The sequence below is a fragment of the Onychomys torridus genome, chromosome 14, assembly GCF_903995425.1.
Source record: "Onychomys torridus chromosome 14, mOncTor1.1, whole genome shotgun sequence".
Taxonomy (NCBI): Eukaryota; Metazoa; Chordata; class Mammalia; order Rodentia; family Cricetidae; genus Onychomys; species Onychomys torridus.
In genome coordinates this window covers 44,531,226-44,543,865 of record NC_050456.1, presented here as the reverse complement: position 1 = coordinate 44,543,865, position 12,640 = coordinate 44,531,226, and the positions used below count along the sequence as shown (strand labels likewise).

General features: G+C 42.7%; 1 protein-coding gene across 1 annotated transcript in view; it reads right to left on the bottom strand.

Annotated features, from left to right (window-relative positions):
* Positions 1 to 12,640, bottom strand: part of Syne2 (spectrin repeat containing nuclear envelope protein 2) — a 321,669-nt gene that overhangs the window by 160,893 nt on the left and 148,136 nt on the right. The window contains exons 39-45 of the mRNA XM_036205561.1: positions 12,371 to 12,573; positions 10,976 to 11,095; positions 10,599 to 10,890; positions 9,378 to 9,529; positions 6,788 to 7,097; positions 5,084 to 5,248; positions 2,799 to 3,140 (exon numbers count right to left, since the gene is read on the bottom strand). Of these exons, the coding sequence (XP_036061454.1) occupies positions 2,799 to 3,140; positions 5,084 to 5,248; positions 6,788 to 7,097; positions 9,378 to 9,529; positions 10,599 to 10,890; positions 10,976 to 11,095; positions 12,371 to 12,573 (1,584 nt within the window). The remainder of the gene's footprint in view (positions 1 to 2,798; positions 3,141 to 5,083; positions 5,249 to 6,787; positions 7,098 to 9,377; positions 9,530 to 10,598; positions 10,891 to 10,975; positions 11,096 to 12,370; positions 12,574 to 12,640) is intronic.

The following is a 12,640-nucleotide window of genomic DNA, read 5'->3' as shown; positions in this document are numbered from 1 at the left end:
GTCTGTTAAGGGGTTGGAGAGATGACTCAGTGGTGAGGAGTGCTTTCTGATCTATTGTGATGATCAGAGTCTGGATCCCAGCACCTACACCAGGTGGCTCTCAAATCCCTACAACTCTACTTCAAACGGATCCTGTATCCACAGGCACACACTCATAGACACACACACATATGAACAATAAAAATAAATCCTAGTGCCAGGTGGTGGTGGTGCATACCTTTAATCGCAGCACTCGGGAAGCAGAGGCAGGTGGATCTCTGTGAGTTTGAGGCCAGCCTGGTCTACAGAGTGAGTTCTAGGACAGCCAAGGCTACCCAGAGAAACCTGTCTTGGAAAAAAAAAAAAAAAGAATCCTAAAATAAACTGATGGAAGTTCCTCAGGAGTCTATAATGGCATGAACATTAATGAAATGTTTAGTACTAGACTGAAAGCTGTGAAAATTGTATCTTCACATTCTTCCAGAACAATTAGCACAAAAATGGGTCTCACTAAAAATTTCACTTATTTATTTATTTATTTATTTATTTATTTATTTATTTATTTATTTATTTATCTGCATGTGAGAGAGATGGTGCATGTGCCACAGCATGCATTAGAGGTCCGAAGACAGTTTTCTGAAGTCCAGGTGGTGGGTCCTGGGACTCTAGCTCAGGCTATCCGGGCTGGTGGCCAGCAACTTCACCTACCCAGGCATTTCACTGGCACTCACTACTTGTGTGCAGGGAATGAAGGGCTCACTTCTGTTCTTGGGGGTATTTTGTTTCATTTGCCTTTGTCTCACACGAAGGGGTCTCCCTGTGCCGCCTACTGGAATAGCAGGGACAGTGAGGCTGGACCAGCATTATATATATAGTTTGCGATCAGACAGCTTTATCAGGAAATAAACTGTTCCTTCACGTGCCCTCTGTGCTCAGCATCCTGAGACTCCCACCCAGTTATTCACACTGAGTTGTGGCCTGAGCTTCCGTCCCCCTGGGTCTCATCTGTCTACCAATAGGTCTGGTCTTTCTTCCTCTGGTGCTATCCCTCAGCCTTGACATTGCTCTTAACTTTACAGGGTACCGTGGTATGCATAATGAAAAGATAACCAGCACTGGGAGTAGAGAAAAAACAAGAAATGCAGATTCAGGGAAACCGTCACATTACCCAAGAAGAAAGCACGTGGCAACAGAATTAAAACCAGTGCTCTGTAATCCAGACTTAGGAAGATGATTTGAAGTCTGTGCCGGCTAGTTTTATGCCACCTTGACACAAGCTAGAATCACATGAGAGGAGGGGACCTCAATCGAGAAAATGCCTCTACAAGATCCGGCTGTACGATCTGGCTACAGGGCATGCTCATAATCAGCAATCAGTGGAGGAGGGCCCAGTCCATCGTGGGTGGAGTCACCCCTAGGCTGGTGGTCCTGGGTTTTATAAGAAAGCGGGATGAGCAAACCAGTCAGCAGCACCCCTCTGTGGCCTCTGCACTAGCTCCTGCCTCCAGGTTCCTGTCTTGCCTGTTTGAGTTCCTGTCCTGATTTCCTTCGGTGATGGACTGCAATGTGGAAGTGTAAGCCAATTCAACTCGTTCCTCCCCAACTTGCTTTCCATCCTGGTGTTTCAGCAGGATAGAAACCCTACAAAGGTAAGGTCTTAGATTCCTCTAGCTGTGCTGAAAAACAACAAAACAAATTCTCTCTTCAGTGCACTGCCATAAACTCGCGTTAATTCTTCTTGTTTAAGATTAACTTGTAGCTTAAGGAAATTAAAAGCCATTTTCGGATGATGACTTTTCTACAGTTCTCAATGTACCCCATTGAACTGGGTTGTCATGCAACAATGGAATAGAGAAGTTAGTTTACAGGTAACTAGGCAACTAGCCCCCTTTGACAATGCCATGTGTTTGGGTTGTATCAACTCTCTACAGAGCTAAGAGCACTCCCTGTATAGTCATTAGGACTGGAGTAAGATTCCCAGGATTCATGTAACAAGCTGGGTGTGCTGTGCAGGATGTTAGTCCCCATTCCATGAGGGGCAGAGATGGGAGGATCAGACTTGCTGAATTCCACCCTGGATGAGAAAATGGAAGCCCCACATTTGGAAAAAGTCCCTGCATCAAATCAAAGGGATAAATGGAGAGTATAGAGACCTTCTGTGCACATGCAGAGGGGCATGCACCTGCACACTACACCCCCCCACACACACAAATAAGTAAACAAACCTTTTAAAAGTGTAGTATTCGTAACATTTTAAAAAAGAAAAAAAGAACCACAACAAAATACACTTTTTCCTTTCCTTTGAGGAAATTCAAGTGCCTAAGCACCAGTGTTTTCTCACTAGTGACCCAGCAGCTTTCCAGGTGTCCTTGCAGTAGAGTTAACAAAAGAAGAGAAAGGAGCCTTCTCCTTTGCAAAACTCCAACTTCATTTACAAAATGGACCAAATCGGGGGGAAAATGAGCTCTTAGATATATATTTTTTTTTAACTGGGGAAATGGCTACAGCACATCTTCTTTCCTTTTACCTTTTCTAATTTGCCTTTGTGCTTTTGACCCAAGAAACTGTATCTGATTACATATCGGTGAGAATAATCAGCCTAAATTGATGACTGACATTTGAACAGACTGCACAGTAATATTTCACCACGGAAATCTGGACCGTTTTCTGAGGGTGCTTTTGACAAGAGAGCTTCATAAATAGCCTGTCCTTTGAGGACTTAATTAGGGAATCAGAATGCTTGATTCAAGGCTCTTTTGAAAGGGGCACACCTCTTTCCTCTCAGACTCATGTCTAGAGAGCGCAATCACGGCACTTACCTTGTTTGTTTCCCAGCTCCCCTCTGACTCCCCCACTGCTGCTGACTCCGAAGTGGGCTCGGGCACATCAGAAGTGGCCAGCATCTCTCCACCTGGCGGAGAAAACTCTGCAGGTTTTTCTACCGAGCTTTTGGATTTAAGGATGCTGTTGAGACCGTTTTCAGTCTCCCGCTTGGCAGACTCAATTCTGTTTTGCAAATCCTTTTGTTTGTACTTAAGTGATTTTATATCATCTTTAATAATCTTCTGTCCTACTGAAGATGTATTTTGTTTGATGGATTTGGCTAATGCAGAAGCCTTCTTTAAGGCGCCGCCTTGGCAACCGAGTCCACTCTCCAGTTCCTGGGAGTAGAGAGAGGGCTGTTATACAAAGTATCGACCTTCAGTTTTCACCAGAGTTTGTTGACATTTATCAAATCACAAAGTATTCCACTTCACTAACACAAAACATGTATTTAAAAAAGAAAGTGTCAATACTTCAAAGAAGAAACTTTGGGGAAATTTTCAAACCACCATGGCATCCCACACCAAATTCTCTAACAGATTTCATAAGTACACCGCAGGTAATGGGGAAAATGTTCACAGCACAGTTTGTAAAACACAGGAGGAGGTCCGTAGGTATTTGTTGGATATATTTCATTTAAGATACAGCCTCTGGGGCTGGAGAGATGGCTCAGTAGTTAAAAACACTGGCTGCTCTTTCAAAGGACCAATGTTCAGGCCTAGCATCCACTGGCTGCTCACAATTGTCTATAGCCTCAGTCCCAAAGACCAGCTTCCTCTTCTGGTACTTCTGGGCCAGAATATAGGCATGACCACACCTATTAAATAAAAGATTTATGTATGTATGTATGTATGTATGTATGTATGTATGTATGTATTTTTTGAGGGGGACCGGGGTTTCACTATGTAATTCCAGCTGGCCTAGAACTTACAACATAGACCAGGCTGGCCTTGAACTCACAGAGATGCACCTGCTTCTGCCTCTCTGTTGCTGGGATTAAAGACATGTGCTGGGGTTGGGGATTTAGCTTGATTAGTCCTGGGTTCGATCCTCAGCTCCAAAAAAGAAAAAAAGGAAAAAAAAAAGGCATGTGCCACCACGCCCAGTGATTTACCTACTTTTATTTGTATTTTACATGTGTGGGTGTTTATGTGTCTGTATACCATGTCTCAAACAAAAAAGGAAGAATCAGGCTTTTCAAAACTCAAATGCTGAATGTGTACCTGCACCATGGAAAAGTATCAGAAAAGACAGAAGAGTCATTTGGAATGCCCCTATCAATCTGATGCTAGTCTTTAAAATTAAAAGCTAATTCTATGCAGGGCCCTGCTCAGGCCTGCTGTATTGGTTGCACAAGCAGTGAGAAAACCAGGTGTTTTGCAGATGTGGGTAAGGGATCCCCACTTGAGAGGGCTGGTTGCTGCAGTGGGGGAGGGGGGCACTCTTACAGGCTCTACCAGTAGGGAGAGCTTTTTTCCCCCCATTTTTATTTGTCTATTTATTTTTCTATTATCAGCTTGATACACTACAAATTCTTATCCTAATAGTGAAATGTTTCACTGAGGCTTGCCCAGTGACTGAGTAAAACCAAAACTTATTAGAAGTCATCCTAGAGTTCCCCTGCTGCTATGTAGGTAGCCTCCTAGTACTTGAAGTTCTAGCTAGAGCTTTCTTCTTTAGACAGAGATTTTCTGTGTAGCCCTGACTGTCCTGGAACTCACTCTGTAGACCAGGCTGGCCTTGAACTCACAGACCCACCTGCCTCTACCTCCTGAGTGCTGGATGCTGGGATGGAAGGAGTGCATCACCACCACCCAGCTAAGGGAGAGCTTTATTGGAGTCTACGAGGATGGAAACCGAGAGGGCAAATATTACATAATTCCCATTCACCCAAGATGGAGAATACAGACAGGAACATTTCCCCAGGGTCATGCTATGCTGCATTCACTGCTTAACTTCTCAGAATCTCCTGGAATTATGTTGTTTCTGAAACAAAGACAACCAGGAGCTCCAGGCTGGTCACAGGTAGAATGAGCTCCTCTAAGGGTCTACTGAATCACTGGTCAATAGCTCCACCAATGGACTTGAGCACTCGATTAGTATGTCCCCATTTTTTTTTTTTTCACAGAGTACTGAGACCTTTCTAAATAACATTTGAATGTCCTTGGTCAAAGGCTCTGCATTGCCTTTAGTCAAAAAGTACTAAAAAGTCAAGTTGTCATGAATACTGATCCCCACCCCACCCCCAAAGTGTGTATTATGTCAGGACATCACTCAATACCTGCAATTTCTGCATTCTGTCCTCAACCGTTATTTGGTCCTCAGAAGCATCACAAAGACTGACAAACTCCTTAGAGATATTGTCCAGTGTGGTGTTTAGGTCTGTGATGCAAACCTGGTATGAGCTGTGTTCTTGAACATGACCCTCTAATTTTCGCACAGAATCCTACAAATAACCATTGACAATTAGCAAACATTTAAGTTTTTTCACTCATAATTGTGTAATTATATAATCCACGCATATGATATATATAATATTATATATAATATACAACTCACATATAAAGTTTCACATTGAAACAAGGATATTCCCACAACTGACCCAGAGTTGATAGTGTTTAAGATACATCACTAAAAAAACCTCCATCTACCTCTAAAAATGACTTAATGAAACATTTGCTCTTTGTGTGCTTTCTTGCCTTAATTTCCTTCCTAAAAAAAATTTGTCAACAGAACACAAAACAAAACGATTACAAATTATGTCATTAAACCACAAACATAATATATATAAGGTTTCATTTTATTTGTTGCTTTTAAACAAAGAGCTTGCATCTCAAAATGATACAATATGAGACCAACCTAATGCCAGAATTCTTTCCTTAGAATAAAGGAATCATAACTCAAAAGCAAAACCAGCTTCAGATAATCTTCCTGGGATAAGGAAGTAAGAGGTCAGACACTAGCAATAAGTAACCTACAGACCAAGTAGGCATCTGGATCCATGCCCATTTCCAGGTATTTGGATAATCAGGATTTCTTACCCAGGTAATCCTTACACTAAACCTGGATTTCAATGTTTTTTTGGAGACAGAGTTTCTCTGTGTAGTTTTGCACCTTTCCTGGATCTTGCTCTGTAGACCAGGCTGGCCTCGAACTCACAAAGATCTGCCTGGCTCTGCCTCTATAGTGCTGGGATTAAAGGCATGCGCCACCACCTCCCAGCTTGTTGGCTTTCAATGTTTAAAGAATTAAAAACAGTTTTCATGAAAGAATGGACTCCATTATGACAAGGGGTCAATTTATTTAAATTCACTCTATTGCAGATCATGTGGAAAGACCCAAGAAAGGAACAAGACAACTGACATGAATTATTATTCTGCATGGAAGGATGGATGGATGGGTGGATGCATAGATGAATGGGTGGATGGATGGATGGATGAATGGGTGGGTGGTTTGGTGGGTGGGTGGGTGGATGGCTGGCTAGATGGATGGATGGGTGGATGAATGGATGGGTGGGTGGGTGGATGAATGAATGAATAGATAATGATAGATGAATAAGTACACTAGTGGGTAGGTAGGTAGGTGGTTGAGTGGATACATGTACTGACAGATGGATAAACTGGACAAGTGAGTGAGTGGATGGATAGATTGATGGACAGGGAAGCGGATGAGTGGATAGGTAGATAGGTGGATAATGCTCACACTGCCAACTTCACAGAGCTTCCTAAGGAACTTTAAGATATCTGACTCCCAAAGAGGGGAATTTCAACAACAGAAAATAATAACACAATCAACACACAATGGCTTCATTTAGCAAGAGTCATTGGGTAGATTCCTGCCTTCTTGAGTGTTGGCCTTTTCATGTAACACTGAAACCCATCAAAAGCTTTAGGTTCAGCAAAAGAACAACATCCAAGTGCTAGTTCAGTGTAAGAATCCCCTGTGGTGACTGTTGCTGGCATCTCATCTGTTCTGCCCATCTCACCTGGAGCTGCTGAAGAAGGCTTTCATGCAGCTGTTTGATTTCCAGCCATGACTCCTCACTGAAGCTAGGATTTTTAGTGCACTCCAAGAGGTAATTGCCCTGAGATTTTAGCTCCTCTAGCAAAGATGTCAGATCTTGAGCTTTCTGGAGGAATTTCTTACAAATCTTTAACTGTGCTTGCTTCTCTGGCAAGCCAGGTTGTAGAGCGAGGCCTGCTTCCTGCTGCTTCTTCAGTTCCGAGAGCATCCGTCGCAGGGCCTCCTTACTCTGCAAATACTTCTCTCCTTCCAGGACAAGCTTTTCTTGGTGGCTACATGTTGCAAAAGGGTTCAGAAAAGTAATGGCAGTCAGCAAAATGAAGGGCCATTTTGTATACTCCATTCTAACACACATTATTTGTAAGTGGCACTAAAATAATACGAATGCATATTATTTCCAGGGACCCACTTAATATTCCAACCCTTTAAACAGCACTGAGCTTAGCTCAGAAATTATTTGAGTATTACTAACAGACAATTTTTGTTACACAGTGTTTGTTACAAAATAGTATGTTTTAATTTCAAACTAGTTCCAGCAATGTTTATTATACTTAAATATACTGTAAAGTCCTATTTTCACTTACAAGTGGGGCTAGAGAGAAAAAGAGAGGTCGGGTCTGTCAAGTGCCTGCCTTGCAAGCACAAAGACCTGAGGTCAATCCCTAGAACCAATGGAAAAGAATAAAAACATCCAGGTGTGGTAGCACAAACTTAACTACCATGCCAGGGCTCACTGGCCAGCCAGCCTGGCTTACTTGGCAGTTCCAGGCTTGTTGTAGAGCATTACTTTAACTAGGCAAAGACGTGTTACATTTGTTTACACTGCATCTGTTTAACAACTAAAGATGTGTTGTTGTGCCTATCTAAGGCACATGATGGGTCTAATAAAAAGCTAAATGGTCAATAGCTAGGCAGCAGAGGGAGAGGTGGGGATAGGTGGGGCTGGAGGGCAGAGAGAGTAAGCAGGAGGGGGAATCTAGGCTGGAGTGGGGGAGAACGAGGGAGAAAGAAGGGGAGACATCCAAGGCCAGCCAGGAAGCTGCAAGACAGACAGACACGGAGTAGACATACAGAATGAAAGAAAGGTAAAAAGCCCCAAGGCAAAATGCAGATGAAGAGAAACAGGTTAATATAAGTTAAAAGAGCCAGTGGGACAAGCATAAGGCGGAACGTTCATAACTATTAAGAAGTCTAATTGTAAAGATTTAGTGGCTCCAAAGAAAAACCTGCTACATGGGCCAGTGAAAAACTGTCTCCAAAACAAGGTCGACAAGCCCCAGACCACCATGTAAAGTTGACCTCTGGCCTCTACACACACACATGCATAAACCCATACACAACAAAGTAGAGTAAAATAAGCATGTGGTATATATTAAGTGAGAAACTAGTTTATGCGTTCTGTAACTTCAATTTGGTTTAGATCTGTCTCCTTTGAAAAACCAAGCATCCAATCCCAAAAAGAAATTTACTATTTAAGATATGATAGTAACCCAGCTGGGGCTGCCAGCACAAGATCAGGTCAGGCAATAGTCGAGCAGAGAAGGGGAGGGGCTCGTGAGCCAGCCCCACCCCTAACTGAAGAGCTACTGACAGTTGATGGATGTTAGGGAGTCAGTTTTCTTTCCGGGTGTATGTAGCTCCCAGCAGGTCTACCTTACTCCACTGAATGACCTCATATCCATGAGCATACGGATAGCACACATTGAACTCTGGGGATTGTATTAAAAAAAAAAAAAAGAAAAGGAAAGGACACGAAATTGAGAGAGGATGGGCAGGTAAATGGTAGATCTGAGAGGAGCTGGGGAGGAATAGGAGGCGAATATGACCAAAATACATTGCATAAAATCCTCAAATGATAAAAATACTATACTGTGTTTTAAAAGAGATGAGGTAAAGAAGAATCTTCACAAGAGAAGTGAGCAATAAGGTTCAGAGGGTAAAGGCGCTCACAGCCAAGCTTGACAACTCAAGTTTAATTCCCAGGATGCACATGGTGGAAAGAATAACCTGGTTACCAGCTGTCCTCTAACCTCCACATGTGTGTTATCTCACATACACATACACACACACACACACACACACACACACACACACACACACACACACACACAGTTTACAACCAAAAGAATCCTCACTAGAAATATGTTTATAGCATGCAGTCAATATTTATCAATGTTTACACATTTAAGAATTTCTTTTTTCTTTCCTTTTTTTTTTTTTTTGTTATCCAAGACAAGGTTTCTTAAGAATTTCTTAGAATAAGATGTAAAAGGATTCATTATTCCAGTCTTCCCACATGGATACTGTCAGGGGAAGGAATTAGCATGGGGAGGGGGGGGCATCAATCTATTGCTAAGATCCCCACAGATCAATGCACACCAGCCACCCTAAACAGGGCTATAGAGCAACCACCATCCCTCAGTTCATCTGGAGAACTACTGCATGGTGGGTCTCCTCATAGCTTCTCACCAGTAAATATTTTATCCAAACCCAAGTGGCAGGCAAAACACTTGTTATGGCTTCACTGGGCAAGGAAAACAGACAGGCTTTACCTTAGATATGTGTTGGCTAGATGGAGCGTGTTGTCCCACTGGTTACTGAGATCCGTAAGGGTCTCCTGAACTAATGGGGTCCCACAGTGTTCGGCTTGTCTCATTACCGTCTGGATTTTGGCATCTCCTTCAGGTTTCAGTAAAATGATTTCCTGAAATTACAAGGGTTCAGCTTTGTACTTCAGCTGAATTACTTCCAGATAGCAGGTATGAAATCTTTTTGTCAGACTTATACCTGGAAGCTAACTGTAGAGTCTATTTCATACTAATACTTTCATTTTTATATACATTCCAAAGATGAAGATCATAGTATACACAGTTGATTCTTCCTAAGTATATGTTAGTTGAAACTAACTACATTCCTGCTCACTCTTGGCGCTCAAAACCTCCACAAATTCTCCTCCTGGCCACTTCTTAATGTTGACACGGAAGGTCAGCGGAACAGACACTGTTACATATCTAAGAAGAGACTCATGGCTTCCCGCAGGAAAACTGTCCTTCCTGCCACCTCTTTTCTCCACCATGACAGTACTAATTCCCTATTCTCTTTCCCTCCTTTGCTCCAATAAAATGGAGTTGTCGTCTTAGAAGCAACTACTCAGGACAGTCTGGTGAAACAGTGTCTCCACTCCAGTACTCAGTCTTGCCAACCCTTATAGCTCACTCCAACTCATGGCTTCTTCCTGCCAAGATGCCCCTATGGAGGTGACTCCAGAACACACCTGCACTGCTGTCCCTGCAAGTTTTAACAAGTCACGTTCAGTGACTCTCCTCTTGGGTAGAATGGCATCTCAAAAGAATCCCCTCTCTCTCCATACCCACTCTGTAGCCAGTAATGCTTCATGAGCACAGTTACCTACTCCCAAGATTCCTCTCTACCCCAGCAATCCATATGGCTGAGTCTTCAGCTCTCTAGACACAGATGTATCCTCCCATACTCCCTCTTGCTCTGGCTAGTGACTTTATTTTACCTGCTACAAGGGATGATAAAGTTACTGCCCTCTTGAAAAAATGGCATGCTTTTCCTCTTTCATATGCATTAAATTAATTTTAGATCCTTAACCAACCCTGCTCTTTTGTAAGCTTAGCAATTGGAATTCCTTCAACTACCCCACAGCGATCTTATTTTCTATTAAGAAAGGAATCATTGCGGCTTTTCTCTGAAGCTTTTCAAAATCAGAGTTCACTCTGACCTCTTAAATTTGGTTTCCACGGTTATACCTTTATTTTCTGGATTCTTTCTTCGAGTGGCATTTTGCCTTCTGATGAATTCAAAGCCATAAGGGACTCTTTAATCTCTTTTATCCAGTGAGTTACATCGTGTGCAAGATCATTAAAGCTCTGGTCTTCGGCAGGTGGTATCTTATCCTCTTCCTCAATTTCATGTAACTGTCTCAATAAAGTCTGGTATCTATCAATCAGACGTGTTGATTCTTGGACTGTCTCTTCTGCCTGGGTAAGCCCATGCTCCTTCAGAGAGTCGTTTAGCCGGGCCACAGTCTCAAACTGTTCCCTGTAATTTCCAAATACCATTAACATCGGAGCCCAATGGGGAAAGCATATTACCAAGTAATACATTTCGATCAAGACCGCCATACCTCTTCCTAGTTAACGCCTGGTAGAAGAGATCTGTTTTCTCTCCCGATGGTCCCCTTTCTTTCCACTTCTCTTCCTGACTCGTCAACCACTTTCTTAGGCTTCGGCAATCATCATCCAACCTGCAAGACCAGTTCACAGATTAGGACATAACGTACAAAAGATGCCTGCACCAAAAAGTTCACAGATTAGGACATAACGTCCAAAAGATGCCTGCACCAAAAAGTTCACAGATTAGGACATAACATCCAAAAGATGCCTGCACCAAAAAGTTCACAGATTAGGACATAACGTCCAAAAGATGCCTGCACCAAAAAGTTCACAGATTAGGACATAACGTACAAAAGATGCCTGCACCAAAAAGTTCACAGATTAGGACATAACGTCCAAAAGATGCCTGCACCAAACACAGGATGGCGACAGTCAGCTAGATTCTGACTGCTTTTCTTCTAATCCTTAACTTGATACATATCCAAACTTAAATAATTATTGCCTATACTGCAATAGAATTCATTCAAGGAAAAGAACCAAATAAATGCAGATCGACAGGTGAAGGAGCGATGTTTCGACTCTCCTAAATGGTCCTAAAATGGACCATTGCCATTTTAGAGAACTTAAGGAATCCCCCAAAGTTTTCTATTCTCAGCACAGAACTTGAATTCAGAAGTACAGTCCGTGTCTAGGAAATGTAGCTCAAGGGTGGAATGCTTGCTGTGAGGCCTTAGAGTTTATACCAATGGGGGAGGGGCAGAGGCTGGAGAGGAGGCTCAGCAGGTAGGAGCACTTGTTGCTCTTTGAAAGGAGCTGGGGTCAGTTCCCAGCACCCACATGGCAGGTCACAACCATCCGTGACTCCAGTTCCCGGGGATCTGACATCCTCTTCTGACCTCTGTGGACACCAGGCACACTCATGGTGCACAAGCATTCATGTAGGCAAACACTCACACATATAAAATAAATACTTTTAAATGTATACTTTACTTCTCTGTGTGAGTGAGTTCCAAATCCATGGGATTCCAATGACAACAGATCAAAATTATTTGACAACAAACTGTGTCTGTAGTGAAATGTATGTAGCCTTTTTTCTTTCTTGTCCACAGTCCTTAAATATGCAGTATTAACACCTATTTATATAGCGTTGACATTGCATCAGTCATATAAGTAACCTACAGATGATTTAAATAAAGTCCACGGAAGAATGTGCATCAAGTACTGCAACTACCATGCGATTTACAGCAAGGACTTGAGCACCCAAGGGATCCTGAGAGACATCGAGGAACAACTGTACCTACTTCACTTGGGAAATGTGTACGCACTGAATACCCCAGCATACACTGTACACAGCAAACTAGAAATCACTACCAAAGGATCCTTAGGAGATGTTATTTATTTCCCACCTCAGGAGCTGCTGCAGGGAGTTACTCAGTTCCCTTGCTCGGGCCTGGCATGCGGACTCCATGTTTTCTAATTCCAGTTCTTGACTGCTGAGCCAGCTGTTAAGCTCTTTGACATGCACTTTGGGTAAGAGCATCTTCACGTGCTGCAGAACAGTCTCCACCTGCTGTATTTTACTATTTCCTCCTCCAAGAGTCAAGAAATCCTTAATGGAACACAAGAAGTCAATTACATCTACAGTGAAGTCAAAACGCATCTGCCACCCCCTGGCA